Genomic DNA, 12,532 nt, shown 5'->3' on the forward strand with positions numbered 1-12,532 from the left:
CTGACACTGGGGAACAGTTTGTGGTAAATCATGAGCTTTGACTCAGATTCGTGTGTGACACGTCCTAATCAGTGGGAGCTCTAGTCATGTTATACAGCCATGGTCACTGATCATCATATCTGACAAGGCGGTGTTATCACCAGCCGTGCGTGCGTTTTTTTTTGGGGGGGGGGTGTTTGTTTTGTTTTTTGTTTTGTTTTTTGTATTTTATTTTATTTCTATTTTTTGTAAATTCTCATTTTACTTACTGTGTGATATTTAGAGGGGAGGGCAAAGTAAGAATTTCATTGTACAGGGAAACATGCGTTCTATCTGTGCATATGACAATAAACACTTTGAATCTTGAATCTTGAATCTAGTGAAACACCAGAACAGATGGCATTGCTGAATTATGATCTCTCCAAATCAGTTGGATTAGGTTCTCAGTGTTCTACACTCAACAACCTCCAGATCTGTATCACAGTTTCAATCCATCCTGTCTGTTGATCTTCATGTCTGCTCCTGTTGACTGTCTTTGCTCTGATTGTTGGCCCGTGGTTTTCACTAGATCCACTTGCAGTTTTCTGTGATGCTCTACAGCCTGTGTTGTCACATCTCTCCATCCAGGATATTATTTTTTCCATTTTCTGTCTTTTTCGGTTTAAGGTTAATTTGATATAAACAGTCCAAGCTGTTATTGGTTACTGTCCATGTTTGTTTGAAACAAAAACTGTCTGAGTAATTGGCACAGTCCTGAAGTTAGTACCCCTCCAACTTCCAGCTGTATCCAACCAGTGGTCCAGTCTGTTGTGGTCAGGTGTTTGTTGCTTCCTGATTGCCTGAAACTGAAATTTTGTGACAGTTGTTGTTTGTAGGCTTCAGCTTGTCGATGTGTGCATTTATGTTGATATTTGCAGTTTCTCAGATTCTGCCTAAATTGTTACCTAATTGGCTTAGTGAATGTTTTTTAAATAATTTTGTCCTACAGACCTGTAGTTGTTGTGTGAAATGATAACGATCTCCCTACTGACAGGGTTTGGACAAGTTTACCTTAGTGGTAAACTTGTTTTATAACATTTGTGACTGAAGTATATGCTGTGTTTTAAGTGCTTCCTTCTGTAGTTCCACAGTCTATCAGCACCAGTATCTCTCCACATAAACACTCAATGCCATGTCATCCATGTTTGTTTCCGTACCAGAACATGTGACACTCTTTGTCTCTGTGGATCTGTGGTGTCATCTATTCCCGATTTCTGCTGCAACAAACCTCATGTAGGTTTGTCTGCTCTTTGTGGCTTTCGTAATCTGATTACTCAAAGTTTAAACACATCACATAGGGATAAACCCTGCTCATGATGATAAACATACATAAAAAAACCTTAGCAGACAACCGTATGAAGAAAGCGATAAATCCGACCAAACCAATAAAACAAGAGCAGCAGCAATTTAAATGCTTAAAGGAGCAGTTTAATTGCTTTGGTTTTGGTAAAGGGGCCAGCCCTGAGTGGAAGCTCTGTTGAAACTGAAACAACAGTGGACCAGTCTGTGCAGCTCATCTAGATGTCTAAAAACTGACTCTGTAAGTATGTTGGTGTGTTTGAAGTCAGACCCCTCCGCCACCCCATCGTCCTCCTTCTCCTCATCCTCCTCCTCTTAGACCTCCCTCATTCTTTCATCTGGTTTTTAAGGGCCGTGGCCTCCCCCTCTCTCCTCCCCCTCTCTCCCTCCCCTTTGGTTGACTGGCTCCAAGCCTGTCTCTGCCTTAACAGAGGAGAGGCTGGGCTCAGAATGATGGTTCTGTTGAGCAAAGACACAGCCTTCATTGCTCTGTCCATCCTCCTCCTCAGGACTGATTGATCTTTCCTTTCAACATGCAGACTTAAGTTACATGTGTGCTCTCTACTCAGACGCTCCTTGATCATAACATCTGAACACAAAATTTCGAACTAAAGCTGACCATTGTCACACATGGGGCATCTAACTGATGTGGCTCCTCTGCGGCTTCAGTTTGATTTAAATTTTAAAACTGAGTAAAACATGTAGAACAACAAATAAACTAAATGTGTGTAGATACTGTTTTGTATCTATGACATACAACGTAGGTTTATTTGTACATGCACAGTAAACAGAGTTTTAGTTTAAGTGCCTGCAGTTTGGCATCTTGATCCACCTTTGTAGGACCACTGAGCACAAGAGCTTTGCTTGAGATCTTTTGCTGAGAGGTGTACAGACCATCAGACGCTCTCTGTTGGCAGAACACAGTGGGAGGTCGGGATCGTGGACCTCACTTAAAATGTGAGGGGGGGGGCCTGCATGTTAATGTGTGTCGGCTGAGTGGTCTTCAAACTGATTAACTTGCTGATGTGTCCTGATCGCTGCAGCCGCACACACACACACACACACACACACACACACACACACACTGACCCAGTGGCCTACTGTAGCACAGGGTGTGTTGGTTCATGTGACTGCACTGAATCATATTACATTGGTAACACGTACATGAACAAATGTGCAGAGAAATTGTACATTAAGGCACAAATGACTTTTCTTGTGTGCAAGACATTTAATCCAGTTTCAAACCCGAACTCACACCAGAAAAGAGGTTTTACTCACTGCACATTTTGTTCTGTTGTAACAGTGAATGTGTCTGTCTGGAGGGTGAAGGCTCATTCAGTTCATCAGAGACAAACAACAGGACATGCTTGTCTTTCTGTCTGTGAAGACATAATTCCCAACCCTAACATTAAGGTGAACTCTGGTACTGACCCGTAAGAGCTCAGTTGTCAACATGATGATCTGTGGCTGCTGCTGCTTATGAGTAAACTGAACTCAGTGCAGGTTTAATTAGCATTTGTTAAGAGAAAAAAGTTGGTTCTTTAATTCATTCTGTAATGAGCCTCTATGTAACAAAGGTAAACATAAATCTGTGTATTTAATGTTTTAAAACTGATTTTCTCTGTCTGCAGGCCTATGGATGGGCATTGGAGGGCATGCGTCATCTAGCTGCCGTCAGTATGGAGGACTGTGCGCTGCCAGACAAATGCAAGGCTGTGATTGGCTGCCTAGGAGACTACCAGCAGCAGCATCCACCAATCCCAGAGGCCCGTTTCCAGGAGATGAAGTTGGTAGCAGGGGAGCTGCGGGGGGAGCACGGACTCCGTCAGTGGAGCTTTGCCTGGTCCAAGTGTCAAGAGACCAAGAAGATGTTTGAGAGGAAGATGGAGGCAGCTCTCAGGACACGGGACTCTGCCCAAAGACACCGCTCTGACTCTTGCATCAGCAGAAACTCCATATCTTCTAGGAAGACCTTTTCAGTACCCTGGGGTGTCCATGAAACCACATCCTCCTGTCCACCTCAGGAGGACACCAGCACCTCTTCGCTGCCTCATAACACATCCTCTCTGCTCCCCAACACCTCTACACCTTCGTCTTCAACCTCTTCCTCTCTGACCCCCCAGCACACCCCCCTCATCCACCGTCTGTTCCGCAGCTTCTCCACAGTTGAGTATGCGGACCAATTGGACGTCAGCCCCTCCAGTCCTGGCCTCCACCGCTTTGATTCTTCAGCATGCACCACCCCCTCATTAGCCCGCTTAACCTCCAGAAGGCGACAGCAGCTCAGGAAAACTCAGAGTTTTGATTGCCCCCCCACGCCTGAGGTGCAGAGGCACGGACTGTGTCCTCGTGCCCTCAGCGAGCCGGCACGCAGAGGAAACACTGGTGTGTTTATCCGCGGTTTGGAGGTAAGCAGCACAGAGGTAGCTGACCGCACACTCTGCCCCAGGTCAGGAGTTCATGGATGGGCAGGACACGGGCCACGCAGCCCCAGGACACCTGGCACCCCCAGAACCACAGGGAGCACCACAGCAGACTTCCGACCGAGGGGAAGGTGGGTAATTGAAGGGAAGGAGAGGACACAGTTCAGTGTAGAGTTAGAGGATATCACACTGAAAAGTCTCTGATGTTTATGTTTCCGTTCAGTAAACTGCGTCACATTGTGGAGGAGATGGTGACCACAGAGAGGGAGTATGTCCGCTCTCTACGTTACATCATCCATCACTACTTCCCTGAGATGGACCGAGTTGACCTGCCTCAGGACCTGAGGGGCAAGCGCACGGTTGTCTTTGGGAACCTGGAGAAACTTCTGGACTTCCACAGTCAGTTCTTCCTCAGGGAGCTGGAGGCCTGCTGGAAACACCCTCTGCGAGTCCCGCACTGCTTCCTCAGACACGTAGGTCGCACTGTATGATGCTCAGAAATACACAATCTCATGTCAGCCAGGTTAGAAATGTTTACAGTATGATGCCCAGGGATCAGTTTTGCAGGTCTCTCCCCAGAAATCTTTAAAAACAAAGAATGGTTTCATTTGGGATAAGGAATTTTTTTCTTTACCCCTGGAATAACAACTGTTAAAAGACACAGGTTCAGTGATGTGATGTCCTCTAGCTTTTCTACAGCAACCAGGCTGGCATATCCTCAGATTTGATATCCTGTCAGATCCCTCAGTTTCAGTAATTGTGAGAGAAACATCCAAGATGTAATTACAGTCTCTGTTACAAAGGTTGTCCATCAGAGGGCACATGTACAGTACAGAACATACTGATAGTTATTAATGCAGCAGGGATTTTAATGTGAATAATATAATCTGTCCATTTCTCAAAAGCTCAGACATTAACATTTTGTAATGTATTTAAAACCTGTAGTCAAAACTTCAATGTTTCTTAATCACAAATTAAAGGTTTTGAAAAATTTTATTCTTATAACTGAAAATAAACAAAACACAAAATAAAATGTTTAACATTCACATGACAATAACTGTAAAATTACCTGGAAATAATTTTGTAAGTAGAGCATAAATTTGGTTGTGTTAAAATAAAAAGCACGACAAAACATGGTATGTTTATGTGTTATAATTGGCATACAATTACGAGTTAATTTTGTATCACTTTGTAATCAGAGAATATGTTTAATGAATATAAAATGTTTGTCATGTCAATATGTTTTTGTTGTGATATAACTTCTATGTGTTTAGATTTTTGTTTTGTGTGACTAATGTGTTGTGGTTATCTCTAACAGCAGGAACAGTTCGGTCTCTATGCTCTCTACAGCAAGAACAAACCAAAGTCTGATGCTCTGCTGGCAAGCCACGGAAACTGCTTCTTCAGGGTGAGAACCATGACCTTTGACCTCTGAGTAGATGCTCACATTTTAACAAGAATAAAATGTCCTGACACTTACACCCTCTCCCTGTAGAGGAAGCAGGTAGAGTTGGGGGATAAGATGGACCTGTCCTCTTACCTGCTGAAGCCCATTCAAAGGATGAGTAAATATGCTCTTCTTCTCACTGACCTGATGAAGGAGGTGGGCGAGGCTCAGGAGGCAGAGTTCCTCTCTCTGCAGGCCGCAACCAACATGGTTAAGTTTCAGCTTCGCCACGGCAATGACCTGCTGGCAATGGATGCCATCCAGGACTGTGACGTAAGAAAACAGGCTGCAGAACTTTAAACATTTAGTACATCACAGTAATCCAAGGATACTTTTCTGTGCAGCCATGATAAACTGCAAACATCAACTGGTCACAGAGGATTCTGCTGCTGTAAATGATGACAATTTGTTTTTGCAGGTGAACCTGAAGGAGCAGGGTCAGCTGATCCGGCAGGATGAGTTCACTGTCTTGACTGGAAGGAGGAAATGTCAGCGTCACATCTTCCTGTTTGAGGAGCTCATTCTCTTCAGTAAACCTAAGAAGATGGAGGGAGGGCTGGACGTTTTCACCTACAAACACTCCTTTAAGGTAAACATCTGACATTTAGAGACAAGACTCTAAGGTTGGACCCGGTTCTGAGTGTAAACTATTCTTTAGACAGCAGACGTGGGACTGACTGAGACGACAGGAGACAGTGGGCTAAGGTTTGAGATCTGGTTCAGGAGGAGGACAACCAAGAATCAGAACTTCATCCTTCAGGCTGCCACAGAGGACGTGAAGAATGCCTGGACAAGTAACATTGCCCGAATCCTGTGGAACCAGGCCACTAGAAACAAAGGTACAGAGAAGAGAACTCAAAAGACTGTTTACCAGAGCTGACGCTGAACCACTGAATCCCTGTGTGTGTGTGTGTGTGTGTGTGTGTGTGTGTGTGTGTTTGTGTGTTTGTGTGTGTGTGTGTGTGCGCACGTACATGCAGAGATGCGTTTGAAGGAGATGGTGTCAATGGGAGTGGGCAATAAACCGTTTCTGGACATCCAGCCGAGCGATGCAGCCATCAGTGACCGAGCTGTTCACTGCATCATGAAGAGCAGAGGTAACATGTCAGACAATACCTCACAACTGCACACACGACAAAGCATGTGGCAGGAGAGATTAGGTTTTATAAATAAAATGAAGTATAAAACCGAATCAGTTGATCTGAACTCATAGTAGCAGAGACTCACATTGAAGTACTTATTCTGTAAAACCTAAGAAAACTAATGCTGATGTGTGTGTCCAGGACCCAGAACGCGTGCATCCATCGCCGTTTCTGTCTTTGATCACTCCACCCCATTCAAACGAGGAGCCATGAGTTCTGACCCTATAGCGTCAGGACCCTCTTCCTCCACTCTGCTGGGCCCACTCAACTTGCACATGTACAGGTACAGCAAACACCTGTCCTGTCACTGTTGACATTAAAGTTTACATTTAATGACGTCTGTCCCCCATCCACAGTCAAGCCCTGTCCTCCCTACCAACTGCTGAAAACTCCTTCATCACCTCCTGCATCGAGGAAGATGAGCAGGAGCATGAGACCAGCAGCCAGCCTTCCATGAGTATGTACACAGAGTAACTGAGTACAATTAATGTTCATAAAATTCTGTATGAAGACAACTTTTAATTGGGGTACTTCAGTTTTTTTTAATGCTCATTCTTCTGCATTTTACTTGTAACCGTGTTTCTGCTCTGTGAATATGATCCATTTACTTCATCCACCACTTCACCACTTATTTAACAGGAAGTATATTCAAAAACAAATTTTCTGGTTCCTTTGGATTTGAAAAATAAAAGTGCACCAATTGAGGAACAGATTCTAAGCGGAACGAACCAGCTGTTGGTCTGAACATCTCTCTGTGAAACCCAGATGAGTTTTTTTGTTCTGGTGTTTGTCTCACAGCAGGTTTTTATCTGTTTCTCAGCCACAGAGAGCTCCGGTTCGTCGTCTCGCTGTCTCTCTGGATCCACAGGCTCTGACAGCGGCTGTGTCTCTGCTCACCTCCAAGAAGCCCTCCCCGAGGAGCCCAGCCTCTCCAGCCAGCCCCCTTCCTCCAGCAAACAGAACCTGAGCAGAAAGTACATTTCAGCTGTGAGTACAGAGGCAAATCTAAAGTGATGGTGTGAGCAGAAATATTTAACCTTAACCTTACCTGTGTGTGTTTCTCCTTAGAAATCAGCTGCAGTCATCAGCCCGGCTTCCATCGTTTGAGCCCATACACTAACAGTGTAAGTGTGACCGCAAAAAAAATTGAAAATATCCAGATCAAAGTCTTTATATTCTGATACCCTCAGTTTACATGTTTAGACTTTGTGTTAAATGTCAGTGATGAAACCCATCAAACCCAGTGATGGGTTATAATTATATCATTTACAAAGGCTCAAATCAGATCAGATTTATTTTTCACATCCACAACCATACACATTAGACACATTAGACCAGTATTTTCTGTTGTACAGGTCAAAAAAGTAAAAAAGTAAAAAATGTATTTAAAAATATAAAAGGTGAAATTTAATCAGTACTTAATAACAGTTGATGGGGTGGAGCAGGAAACATATACAGTCACAAAAATTCATAATCACTTATTATGTGATGTATTACATGATACCACATGTGCAGCAGCTGCAGTGTAAGCTGGTGATCGGACCAGGACAAAATCAGAGTCAGACGAAAATGTTTGTGTAAAATTACTTTACTGAGACCATCGGGATTTAATTCTGTAGGTTCTTTGTTACTTCAGCCTGTGTTATAAATACTCACATTGTAAATGATCACATTCACACTGTGAACCTTCTGCTCCACTGAGCTAAGAACATGTTTGAAACACTGTTCTTTATTTTCAGTTTCACTTTTTGGGTTTCTGATTTGAAGATTTTCTAATGCACATTAAAGGTAATAATGTTGATGTAACAACCTTTTCATAAACATAAGAAAAACTGCAGCGTCCAGTTCATGTCCAAGTGACTGATGTGATTTAACCCTCTGTGCTGTGTGTGTATGTCTGCAGGTCAAGTCTCTCCTGCTGCAGTGTGAAGACTGTGACGGTCAAAATTAAGCAGCACTGTTCAACTAAAACCGCTTAGTTTCTGTGATTTTGAAGCAGCTGATTATTTATGTTGTTGTTGCAGCTGCAGGTAGACTTAGTTCTGTAAATACTGAGTTAAGTGTCTCAGCAGACTCTGTACATGTGTGTAAATAATGAAGCTGAGCATCTGCTCCCACTTTTCTTACTCTGTAATAAACATGACTTTGTTCGAAACCGAGTCGTCTCTGTTGCTCTGTATTTTGTTTTCACACAGTTTGTGCCCATGTTCTGTAAACTCTGTGTGTTTGCTGTCAGTTCATGTTCTTTTCTCTGTTTCAGTTTGTAGTTCTCTGTCAGAGTCGACACCAGGATTCTCTTCATCATCTCCTGTAGAATGGACGAGGCACAGGTCACATAGTTAGCTACAAGTTTTTGGTTTTTTACAACCAAAAATGTAGTGTAATGTTTTAACGTGAAAATTTCATCATATTTTAGATCATATGAATTCACAAACCTTTATGCACCACTTGTACTTTGGGGTGTAGGAGAAGAGGGACGATAGCTAGTCCCATGATTGCTGGTTAGGTTAGAGAGGCATACTGCCAGTGGTGGAAAGGAACGAAGTACCAGTATATAAGTACTTGTATGTATGTATGTATGTATCTTTACTTGGGTAGATTTAATTATGGCTACATTGACCTTTACTCTACCACATCTAAGAGCAAATATCTGTACTTTTTACTGCACTACATGTTTAAGCAAAGTTGTTTTACATGTTACAATAATGTTACTTTACACTTCTTCTGTTTTTTTAATGCGAACAAATCCCTAGTGACATGAATTGGTGTTTTGTGCTGAGTTTGGCCTGTCTACAGAGATTTGCATTCACTGAGCCGGAGCGAAACCCTGCAGACTAATGTTTTTTCAGACATAAAGCCGCTGACTTACATATTCAGTGAGAATCATAGAATGCTGTGTCAAATTCTCTCTGTCATGCCAGAGTCTCTCAAACAAAATCTACTGAACTTAAACTTGGCGTTGCCCTCCTCTCCATGTGCTCAGAAAGGGGAAGATGTAAAGCTGAGCAAAACCAGTTCTTTGTGTTACTGCACTGAGAACGGGGACCGAGCTGGTCCCTGCTGATGCACACATTAACGTGAATGATGGACATGTGTTTTCTGTGTCATGCAGCAGGTTTTACTTCTAACTCTGAGCTTTTGTTCACATTGAAATGTTTCTGCAGTTTTCTATAGGCTCCTGTCCTTATGTTCATCTCTTGTTAGGTGTTGGACTAAACTAAACCTTTTTCACCTGCTGCTTGGTGAATAAACACCTTTCTTCTTTGGACTGTGTCATGTTTGGGAAATCTGCTGCAGATCTTTGTGGCACTGACCAGTTGTTCAGTTCTGTCCAGTTTCCTCCTCAGCAGAACCAGGTCCACACTCTGTGATGTCCCACTGAACACAGTACCACCTCCATCCTGACAGAGTTCACCTGTCACAAACTGCAGCAGCTCAGACAGGAGGTCGTAGGCTCCACCTGCACAAACCCCAGGTTAGATTCACCCACTTCCCAGTCACTGAGAAAAAGTCAGCTATGAAGGAACATGAAACATGAGTCTGAGACGCAGAAAAGTTAGAAAATATTTCTTCAACCTTTTTAGGAGCACAAACCTCAGCAGTGAGAAGCTCAGACTTACTTTTGTTTCCCTAAACCCATCTCACACAGATTTATAGAGAGTCTGAGCAGCTTCTAAAGATATGAGGCAAAAGACTGATTTTCTACTAGAGTTTTTTTCTGTCAGTTCAAACAATAAACTTATTGTTTTTTGGCCACATTGACAGTAGACATCATTGGCTTTGATAAAGGGTTTAAAATCAAACATCTGAATTTGTGTCAGAGCTGAAAAGATGGATGTGTTTCCCGCAGATTTACCAAGGAACTGCTGGTTCCTTTGGAGTGATCCGGGTCCGTTCCACTTCTGGTCCACCAACTGCAGCAGACATCCGAGATACGCTGACAGCTCTGAGACACCAAGACACTGAGGACATGCCCTGTCGTTCTGAAACACAAAGAGCTCCAGCTCAGAGACCCGATATTTGTGTTTAGGTTTTTATGAAGTGCCGAGTGAGGACGAGGATGGTCCTCTTGTTCTCACGTGGCCTTTTTGAGGGTTGAGAACTGGTTTAGTTATATAAGTTAAGATCTCGGGATTATAAGTTTGGGTTTGGGTTGGCAGTTAGGGAAACACATTATGTCAATGACAAGAATGGAAATATGAAGATGTGTGTGTGTGTGTGTGTGTGTGTGTGTGTGTGTGTGAGTTAAAAACCCTTCCCTTTGTCTCCATCTGCTGGGGGAGAATTGCACTGCACCAGTGTTCATTAAACTACATTTTCTGTTCCAGGACAGTTTGTTTTCTCCTCAAGGAAACAGAGAAATAAAATGTACTTAATAGAATTAATAAAATGTTTGGCTTGCTGCAGAGGTTCGTCAGTTGCTTCTCTGCACGCACTGAACTGCAGGGACCCGGACCAGGTGTTGGAGTAGGTGTGTCCCCGTCCATCCTGGAGCAGACTGACAGAAGAAATATCCACCTGCTGTGAGCACTGAGTGACGTCATTCAGATCTGCACAGACAGAAAACATGGTGGACGGAAAAGGTGGTGAAAGGGACCTGACCTTTGATCTCTGACCTGAGCACAGGTTGCTCCAGCTGTCTGGCTGCAGCGGTTTGAGAGTAGGAGTCCTCACAGTCTGAACTCCACCTGGATCCTCCTCCTGACTGAAGCGGACTCTCCAGCTCCTAATTGGTCCAGATCTCAGACAGGAGTGAGGAGGCGGAGCCACAGAACACCTGTCTGCAGGTGAGTCTTACAACGGAACCACAGATATGACATGGTGATTAAAAGTAGGAAGAAATGGTTCATGTATTTAAAAAAATAGATAATCTAGAACTGTATTAAAATATAATATTGTGGCGACCTGGTAGCTCAGTGTTAGAGCATTGGGTTGGGGAGCAGAAAGCTACAGGTTCGGATCCCACCCCACCAGGTGTAGCCCTGCCCAACCACCAAGGTCCACCTTGGTGCTGGTCCCAAGCCTGGATAAACTGGGAGGGTTGTGGCTGGAGGGGGTTCTGGCATAAAAACTCATGCTAAATCAACATAGGGAACACATTTTGCTGTGGCGACTCCTGAAGGGACAAGCTGAAAGCTGTTGATTTATTAAAATTTAACATCTTACAACTATTGATTATTTTCTTAGACAAACCTCTTGATAGAATATTTAAGTCACAGGAAAATCTGTGATCAGAGACAGAAACTCCATCATTTTAATGATCCTGCTGTCTCATATCTGCAGAGGAAGTTTAGGGTCCAAGATGATTCTTTAGAAAAAGAACTGGTTGGGCAGGAAGTCCTAGATGTGGAGCAAATTGTCTTTACTGTTTAATTTTTTGTAGTGAGATTTAAAGTTTTTCTCTCTGCATTGAGCTCTAGAAACCAACAACAGGTGTAGAAAAGCAGATTAAAGGTGGTAACTAACATTGGGGTCAAAGGTCAGTCCTCTTAAAATTAAATTTCATCACTTAACAGGAAACTATCTTTACATCATCAGTGTCACAGTTTGAACAGAATTCTGGGAAATGTAGTTTAGAGAAACCTCACCTTCATCATCACTGCTGCTCCTCATCAGATACAATAAGCACCTGCAGACAGAGAGAGAGGTGAGGAAGCAGTGAAGGATGAGGGAAGGAAGCAAGGAGAGGAAAAACTAGAATAGAATAAAAAGATGAAGTAAATGAAAGAAGAGGAGGAGGCAGGAAAAGAATGCAGTGGAAAATTAGTAAATCACCTTTAGGAATCTCACTGATGATGTCACTCTGTTGACAGGTATACTCACCTGAGAAGGTCCTCTCTGCTGATTAGGACCTGGTCTGAGAAGTCCTGCAGACAAGCAGGTGGACAACTTCCTGACACAGGTGAGTGTTTGTGTCTGTTGCCATGAGATCAATTCATCGTTTAGCTACAGGTAGAGAAGGTAGGGTGATGAAGGAGGGAGGAGACTCGGGACTAAGAATTGGGTTTTACATGTTGAATTGAAATTAAAAGTGAAGACAATTTAAATGACCACACCTGATCCGGATCTGTTCAAATACATTCATGTTTAAAATTTTTTTTTTTAAATCCCACTGATTCAGTGGTGAAGAAGTGTGATCACATTTATCAGTGAAGTAGTGTTAAAGGTGCAGTGTGTGGAATTATTACTTAGTTTGTTTTCAC

At 43.1% G+C, this 12,532-nt stretch overlaps 1 protein-coding gene across 9 annotated transcripts in view; it reads left to right on the forward strand.

Annotated features, from left to right (window-relative positions):
- plekhg4 (pleckstrin homology domain containing, family G (with RhoGef domain) member 4) overlaps positions 1-12,532 on the forward strand; it is a 47,287-nt gene that overhangs the window by 32,235 nt on the left and 2,520 nt on the right. For 2 of the 9 annotated variants that reach the window (XR_010912129.1, XR_010912130.1), the window contains exons 13-24: positions 2,949-3,871; positions 3,964-4,213; positions 5,059-5,148; positions 5,236-5,460; positions 5,606-5,776; positions 5,846-6,026; positions 6,168-6,284; positions 6,471-6,612; positions 6,686-6,786; positions 7,150-7,316; positions 7,398-8,117; positions 8,233-8,509. Coding sequence is in view for 3 of the 9 variants with exons in the window: in XM_067492276.1 (XP_067348377.1) it covers positions 2,949-3,871; positions 3,964-4,213; positions 5,059-5,148; positions 5,236-5,460; positions 5,606-5,776; positions 5,846-6,026; positions 6,168-6,284; positions 6,471-6,612; positions 6,686-6,786; positions 7,150-7,316; positions 7,398-7,436 (2,406 nt within the window). In the remaining 6 variants the exon portion in view is untranslated. The other 7 variants (XR_010912127.1, XR_010912126.1, XR_010912125.1 and 4 more) reach the window with 7 other exon arrangements.

The sequence above is a fragment of the Channa argus genome, chromosome 2 (genome assembly GCF_033026475.1).
Source record: "Channa argus isolate prfri chromosome 2, Channa argus male v1.0, whole genome shotgun sequence".
Taxonomy (NCBI): Eukaryota; Metazoa; Chordata; class Actinopteri; order Anabantiformes; family Channidae; genus Channa; species Channa argus.